Below are 8,561 nucleotides of genomic sequence, written 5' to 3'. Positions count from 1 at the left end.
ATATATATATATAAAATAATAACTTTAATACTAAATTTCACACATTTATAGGAAGAAAATATGAAAAACACAGCTATTAAAAAATATTTTAATAAAGTTAATGAAAAATATGTGGGGATCATAAGCAATATAAATGTTATAACAAAGCTAGTGGAAAATATATGAAAATCATAAACATTATTAAAATATTAAAATGAGAATTAACAAGATTATTTATGTCGAAAATTTATAACTTAAATAGAAAGATTTTAATAAAAACAACAAATTATACAATACAAATTGACAAATCGGAATAATTTTAACTAAATTCAATCTTGTTTATTCATGATTAAGTGACAATGTTCCATAAGAGAATTTATAGTTGGAGCTTTGAAAGTAATAAATGTTATTCAATCTGCACCGATGCATGTTTTGCTATCTTTTTCAAACAAACATCAATATATATTGAAAGAAATTCCAACTACCAAATACCACTAGCTTGCATGATTGGTGTTATTAGTATCAATAATTACTCCCTCCTATTCATCTCCTATTCATATAATGTGTTATATTTGGCTTTTCATCGTTTTTTAGATGGTCAAATAAGACTACATATAAAAGAAAAAAGTATAAGTAGAGGCGAATTTGAAAGAGAAGATGAATAATAAAGAATAAAGAATATAATGATACGAATAAAATGAAAGAAAAGCAAAATGATCAGTTTTATTTTGAGGGAGAAAAAGGAAAATATTTACGCTTCATCCATCTCAAATAAATATTTACCCGAAATGAGAGGAGTATTTTTTTTTTCTCCATCAATATACATTTATTTCTTACTTTTGACGATAAACATATTCTCTTAATTTTTTTACTTCAACGACTAGAGTGACATTTATTTTTCCATAAATATTAAATAGAAGTATTTACTCTTAATAAAAGTATGACGTAAACGTGTGATCCTTTTAAATTTTCGCTATATGAGAATTCAATGTATGAAAAAGTATTCGTTAAGATGTCATTATTTTTGCCTAATTTCATTCCTTGCATTTCACTGCTCCTGCGTCTGTATGTGCAATCTACTACCATCACTATCATCCATATAATATTAGCCACCTTCTATCATGCAATCTACTACCTCTGTTTTAAAAAAATAAACAGCCGGTCTCTTTGAGAGACGTCTTATAGATCGAGTCTATTAAATCTTAATGTCCACCTACTATATCTTTAATGTCTACTTATATTATCCTTAATGTCTACTTATATTATTCTTAATGCCTACTTATAATATACTTAATGCACATCGAAAAAGTACTTATAATATCTATTTATAATATTCTTAATACCTACTGTGAAACTTAGCCTACTTACCATATCCTTAATGCCTACTTACAATATCTTTAATGCCTATTTACAATACACTTAATGCCTATTTACAATATCTTTAATGCCTACTTACAATACACTTAATGCCTACCGAGTAAGTATTTAAATACTTACAATATTCTTAATGCCAATCAAAAATCATATTCAATATTTTCTTTTTTGTTTCAGCCCAATTAAAGATGCAAAAAGACTGTCTCTCACAAGAATTTGTGAAAAATAAATATATATGATCCATCTAAAAATGTTACTTCTATTTACTATTTAGTTATAAAATAACATTAAACTGATAACTAAACATTAGAAGTACTCCATGTGCTTTTTTTTCTTTCTTTCTATTTGAAATATGAGAAGAAATCAAAATAACAAAAACTACCCAATAATATTACGAGAGTTGAGTAAAATAATATAAAAAATAAAGATTCTATTGACTAATGTGTAAGTATAATAATATCATTAAATTTCATTGGGTGTCTTAAAGTAAATGTATTGGGAAATAAAATGTAAATTAATTTATATAGATTAGAGTATAAGTGTAATAAGAGTAATTTTTTTAAACTCTATTGATTACTAAAATAGAATGATTTTAAAAAAAACATTTTAAAATTTTCAAATGAAGAATATGCGAAGAATAAAAGAGGTATTAATTAATTAAGGTGTTTTAACATAAACTTTATAAATTGTATGGTTAGATTAAGGAGAATCAAAGAAACAGAAAAAGGGACATGAAACCGATCTAGAGATGTGAGATGTCACATGCTCTTATTACTATTTATAAGAATTTTAACTGTCAGCTTTCTAAATGCATTATCCTTATTTTAACCATAAACAACCAAATCCAAACATATGTCAACCAGTTTTGTATAACATTATTCTTAATAATAAATAATAAACAATTGTGTATAACATATATTTTTGACCTTTTCCCATTTTATATATTATATTATATTTTCATAAAATATATAATTAATAAAGTACCATAGCTTTGATTCCTGTCTCAGCTATAAACCAATAGCTGATTTAACTTTATGTAAAGAAAAGAACAATTTCCACTTTTTTTTTTCTTTTTATTTTTTAAATTCTGTTATTATTCCAAGTAGCCTCACATTTAAGTAAGTACTACAAATACCAGCAAGATCTTCTATCAAATTCCATTGAACTTTCTTTAGTGACTTCTTTAAGCAAGCAATCCTAGCTCATATCAGGTACCTTTTCTTTTCTGCTTATAAATTTATAATATTTTCTTATTTTATCAGTTTAACTACCTAGTTGTAGCACATGAGTTTATTAATCCCCCACAGTAGATTATATATTCTAACACGCCTAGCTAGCTACTAACCCTGCACAAGCCACAAGCCACAAACCACAATCCATAAATCCGAGGATAAATTATATAGTCTAACGCGCCTCCTAACCCACATATTCAAGGATATGCTATGTACTCTAACGCACTTCCTAACCCATAAGCCACAATCAACAAATTCAAAGATATATTATATACTCTATCATTATTAGCTATATTATCTTTGATTTGATTTGATCTGATTTGATTATCTATATATTCAGAATCATCAACAGTAATATAAGCTCTAATTAATCATTCAAGTTTGAGCTTACATTTTTAAATTTTAATTATTAATTTTCTTTTACCTTTTTTTTAAAGCAGGATGGGCTATTCAAAATGGTTTGAGTTTGTAGTTTGTATTGTAATGTTGTTAAGAGTAAATAGTTTTCAAGTTCCAATAACTTTTGTTCAAGATGCAATAGCAAAAGGTGGTGGTAAGTGTTTTTTTTGCATTATTTTATGTTATTTAGTATTTTTTTTTCTTTTTTATTATACTTGCTACTGATGGTGATATGGCTTTATTAATGAAAATATTTTATCAGTAGCAAGTGCTCCTTTTTATTTGTTCTTCCCGTTCACATCCTAATGCAAATCTAAATTAAAGTCAAATAATTTAATTGTGAATTTTAAAAATTTAAAAATATTGATATTTAGAAAGTATATATTAAATCGAATCTATCAAGATTCCTCATAAATATGTTTTTTAATTCACACTAAAATTTGTAAATTATTTTATAAGAGTAAGTTGTAATTGATTATGGATGTCTAATCACAATCTAATTAAAGATATGTTATGATTAAATTTACAGTTTGCTTAGATGGAAGTCCACCAGCTTACCATTTTGATAAAGGCTCTGGTTCTGGTCTTAACAAATGGTTGATTCATATGGAGGTACGTGTCTTTTTTTTTTGGTCATATTGTTTGTTTTTGAATGTTGTTTGGTAGGATGAGTATCTTACATTTGGTCTGTGTTTATTCGTTCGTATATGATGATAGTGAGAATAATTTAATTTAGAATTAATTTGTGAATTATAATTTTAAAGTTTTATATTTTTGCGAATTATAATTTTAATGTTTAATTTTTACGAATTATAATCACCAAAATATCAAAGTTTACTGGTGCAGACAAAAACACAGAATTTTGACCATTTTAGTGGTCGGAATTTTAGGTTAAGTGGTTGAAATTTGGTGTTTTTAATCTGATTATTGTAAATTTTAATACTTTGTGGCTATAATTCGCAAAATACAAACATTAAAACTATAATTCATGAAAGTGTTAAACCTTAAGATTATAATTCGGAAATTATTCTTTAAATTATACGAAATATGCTACTATTGCCGTTTCAATTGCACAATATTCACTTGGTGAACAATTTATTGACTAGAGATAATTTTCACACTATTCTAGTTCTATTATTCCAATAAATAGTATATTGGTCACTCGCTAAATGCTATACTCGAGAGTTGAATGCAAATAATTTTATCCGATTATTCCTAATAAATGGATTAGATCACGTCTTGTTCAAGTGTAAAAACAAGGCCACATCATATCACATCAGCTACTTTGTAAAGCTTCTTAAAACAACCAATCGAAATTTCTCGCGTTGTAAAGGTGTAAAAAATCCGCGTTTTTAGCCGTATCAAGGGATATCTTTTGGTTTTGACCAATATTTAGACGTTAAGATAAAGCATCACTCCTGTTACCGCATCACCGTTTCGTTACCAAAATCACGACCTTTACCGCATCATTAATCTATGGTCTTGCTTAATATAACACATGATTTATTAACGCATTTGATTGATTTATTTTACTTCAACATTTTTTGTTGAAAAATTTTGGGCTTGTCTAGGGAGGAGCATGGTGTAACAATGCGACTACGTGCTTTGAGCGTACAAAAACTCGTTTAGGCTCATCTAAGCTAATGACAACACAATATACTTTCTCAGGGATACTAAGTAACCAAGCAAAGTACAATCCTGGTAATGCACATTATATATTTTCTTGCAACTCTTTTATTTAATCATAATTCTGAAATGAATATTTGATGTAATTGCTAGACTTTTATAACTGGAATCGAGTTAAGATTCGATACTGTGATGGATCATCGTTCACTGGAGATGTCGAAGCTGTTGATCCCGTATGTTCATGTTTATTACTTATATTATTAGTTGTTACTAGGGGTGTTCAACGGGCTTGACCCTATTTTGAGCGTTTATCCTGCTCGTTTTTTATAAGGGTTTGTGTTGAAAATGGATCGGGCTGAAAACGGACTTTACTATAATTTAAATGAAGCGGACTATAAAAGAGCCAAATAAGAGTCGGAAACATCCTTTGTAAATAGCATAATTGATGAATAATTTAATTATTATAAATGACAATGCCAATGGGTTTATAATGTTTCTACGATTTAATTATTATAAATCGATCATTGACTATTACAATAATTTTTAGTAATAGAATGGGTCGGGCCGGGCTTTCATTACCCGACCCATATTTACTTAAGCCCAACTCAGCCCGTATCCGGCCCATTAAACACCCCCTACTTGTGATTTATCAAGTCCTTTTTAACAATTCTAGTAAATTTGTTGCACTTAAACTATGCAGAATGCTAAAGTTTACTACAGGGGAGCTAGGCTTTGGAGGGCAATCATGGATGAATTATTAGCTAAAGGAATGAAGAATGCTGACACTGTATGATCCCAAATAATGGGCTACATTTCTGTTTTGAGTCGTCCCAAAATCATGGATCGCTTTCTAAACTCGAATATTGCTAATTGCAATTTACAGGCATTGTTTGCCGGGTGCTCAGCTGGTGGGCTAGGAGCAATTCTACAATGTGATAATTTCCGGGCTTTGCTGCCTTCCGGTGCCAAAGTGAAATGTCTTTCTGATGCCGGTTTCTTTATCAATGCGTATGTATCTTGAAAACCCGTCAATGAATTTTTTTCTATTTACCGGGATTTGATCTGAATTTCGACTATAATTTGTCGTTTTTGACAGTAAAGATGTCTCTGGAGCATCTCATATCCAACAAATATTTGCTGATGTTGTTACAACACATGTATTCTCTGCATCCCTCTTATAAATTCAACATTCTAGCTGCTTGTTTTGTCTGATGTAAATTCTGTGGCTTTTGTTCATGTCAGGGATCAGCAAAAAACCTGCCTCCATCGTGCACGTCAAAATTTGATCCGAAACTTGTGAGTATAATCGAAAATTTAACGTAATATGTTAGTTTTCTGCGAAAATCTCATATCTCAACTGTACTGTAAACCGTTTTGCAGTGCTTGTTCCCTGAGTATGCTGCAAGGGGAATCCAAACACCGTTGTTTCTACTAAATGCAGCATATGATGCATGGCAGGTTCGTTCACATCTTTCGATTTCATAGTATTGTCTGTCGTCTGGGTTTTGATTGCGATAGCCACAAGCTAGGTTCAACTGAAAGATCGTAAAAATTTTAAAATCTATGTTCTCTAATATCCCCATTGTTAAAATCTGAGGGTTGAAGCCCAGAATATGTCATATACGCTAACACGCCCCCTCACACGAGAGCCCTTTGGGCTAGAAGTGTGATGCAACACAGGTTACCTTCATACCTGGCGCTAAATATTCCAATTTAAATTAAGGGTGGTTGAGATTCGAACCCGTGACCTCTTATCACGTTGGCTCTGTTACCATGTTATGGAACCAACTCAACCAAAAAACTTAAGCTAATGGTTGAGGCCGCAGAATATATTATATACTCTAACAACTACCACATCTCTTTGATGTGAACATCTCTAAAAGACATTCAGTTAATGTACTAAACTTTTGAATTTTGATGCTGAGCTAATTGAACATGGATTTATGCTAGAATTAGAAGGCCACTCATACACTTCTTGTATCAACAAAAAGGATCATTTGTCTTCTACATGAAATTGTTGAATTTGTTTGGGTTTGTCTTTCTCCTAACCATGTGTTGGATGGGCAAATTTTAGCAACTATCTGAAACAAGAATAACATTGTTTACATGTTAGCTTATTGAGCCATGTTCTTTCACTATAATAAAACAAGTTCACATGTGGGTTATGGAAGTTATGTTGAATAGAGATAAGTTTCGATAAGGATAATTCAGAACAAAACGATGAAGTATCAGTCGTTGATTTGATGATTTAAGTGGTGCAGATAAAGAATATCTTGGCACCAGGTGTTGCTGATCGCCATGGGACTTGGCACAATTGCAAGGCTGATATAGTCAAGTGTTCTGACGCTCAGCTCCAAACCATGCATGGTAAGTCTTCCAAATCTAGTCCAGGAAGAGTATGAAGAGAATAGAACTAGAATAACATGGTGTGATTAATTACAATGAATTATGTACATTGTTTCAGGCTTTAGGCAAGATTTTCTAGCCGCATTGGCATCTTTAGGTGACTCGCCTTCTAGAGGTTACTACATTAACTCTTGCTATAGCCATTGCCAATCGGGAACTCAAGAGACATGGCTAAGAAATGACGCTCCCTTGCTAGATAACACGGTATGAGTCTCCCTTTTTGCTTGTGTGTGTTACTCATTCTGTCCTAGAGCCAAGTGGTTACTAATATTTAAGAAAAAATATAGTCAAGTGAGATCATGCGTCCATGGAGAGCTTACATCGCTTGATGCTAAGTTCAAAACACGACTTAAAACATCCAACGTCCTAACATTTTTTGGTATGAAATATAGAATTTTTTGTCAAGGAATCAATTCAACCAAAAGTTTAAATTGATGTTTGAAGCTCCAAAATATGTTATATGCTCTAACACGCTCCCTAACACAAAAACATTTTGGGTTAGAAGTGTGGATGCAACACGGGCTCTATTCATACCTGGCGATGAATATTCCATTATAATTATGAGGGGTGCTTGAGATTTGAACGCGCGACCTCTTGTTACATTGGTTCTGATACCATGTTAATGAATCAACTCAACCGAAAGTTTAAATTGTTGATTCCAAGATACGTTATATACTTTGACATTTTGTTATCTTTGCAGATGATCTCAAAGGCGGTAGGCGACTGGTTCTATGACAGGAAACCCTTTCAGAAGATCGATTGCCCTTACCCTTGTGACAAGACTTGTCACAACCGTGTTTTTGAGTAACCAACATTGAATTTCTTCTTCTTTTTGCATTCAACTTGAGGAATCCAGAAGTTATAGAAGATATATATATTGTATTTATTTATTAAATGTATGAAACTACTTAATTTTTATAAACAATAAAGTCATTTGGTTTACTTTGTTCTGCCATTCATATCGTTAAAACATTACAGGCAACTTATTCAGTTCATAGTTGCTTTATAAAGTTATAACAATCTACTAGTGAACTAAAAATAATTATGTTTGGAAAATAGAAAGTAGAATAAAATAAAAAATATTATTTTCAAAATATTATGTTTTAAGTATTTATGATCTTTTTAATATTTAGGATATTAAGACTATTTTGTTTCTTATTATTTAGGTTTAGGTTAATAATTTTTTTTTCCTAATTTTAAGTCCTAATCATGTATAAATAGAGGTGTTCCTCTTATTGATAAATCTACAATCTGTAACTATTATTAAAACAAAACACGGCTGATATCATCACCTTTTAAAAATGCTTACATGTTGCTTTCTCATTAAAATTAAAATTTTCCCTCTAAAATTTAATGATGATGTCATTGTTAGTATGATTATCTTTGACTTATTACTTTCTTATTTTGAGTATATTATTATTCTTATTAACTATTTTTTTACTTTTTGGGTGAAATTGCATTTAATGTATTAGAAAACTATATATTATATTTCATTTATATCAATTATTTATAAAATGTTTTTAATTTTATTTATTAAATGAACAT

General features: G+C 30.1%; 1 protein-coding gene across 2 annotated transcripts; it reads left to right on the top strand.

The window, feature by feature from the left end:
• Nucleotides 1-2,304: 2,304 nt before the first annotated feature.
• LOC130799767 (pectin acetylesterase 8-like) lies at nt 2,305-7,958 on the top strand. 2 transcript variants are annotated; one of them, XM_057662998.1, is made up of 13 exons: nt 2,305-2,564; nt 3,026-3,138; nt 3,514-3,596; nt 4,556-4,685; nt 4,764-4,843; nt 5,311-5,397; nt 5,494-5,618; nt 5,707-5,767; nt 5,853-5,906; nt 5,991-6,068; nt 6,872-6,977; nt 7,075-7,220; nt 7,717-7,958. In XM_057662998.1, exons 2-13 carry the CDS (start codon nt 3,027-3,029, stop codon nt 7,822-7,824), a joined length of 1,170 nt encoding a protein of 389 aa, XP_057518981.1. In that variant the 5' UTR covers nt 2,305-2,564; nt 3,026; the 3' UTR covers nt 7,825-7,958. The 2 variants fall into 2 exon arrangements, with proteins under 2 accessions (XP_057518981.1, XP_057518982.1); XM_057662999.1 differs by having other exon boundaries at nt 2,369-2,564; nt 3,023-3,138.
• The last annotated feature ends 603 nt before the right edge of the window (nt 7,959-8,561 follow it).

The sequence above is a fragment of the Amaranthus tricolor genome, chromosome 14 (assembly GCF_026212465.1).
Source record: "Amaranthus tricolor cultivar Red isolate AtriRed21 chromosome 14, ASM2621246v1, whole genome shotgun sequence".
In the NCBI taxonomy this organism is placed as follows: Eukaryota; Viridiplantae; Streptophyta; class Magnoliopsida; order Caryophyllales; family Amaranthaceae; genus Amaranthus; species Amaranthus tricolor.
The sequence above is the reverse complement of the archived record's forward strand: the minus strand, read 5'-3'. Positions and strand labels throughout refer to the sequence as shown.

Coding starts and splice junctions, on each gene's coding strand:
- LOC130799767 (XM_057662998.1), top strand. CDS start 3,027: ATGGGCTATTCAAAATGGTTTGAGTTTGTAGTTTGTATTGTAATGTTG. Junction 4,686..4,763: donor CCAAGCAAAGTACAATCCTG/GTAATGCACATT, acceptor TGTAATTGCTAG/ACTTTTATAACTGGAATCGA. Junction 4,844..5,310: donor ATGTCGAAGCTGTTGATCCC/GTATGTTCATGT, acceptor TAAACTATGCAG/AATGCTAAAGTTTACTACAG.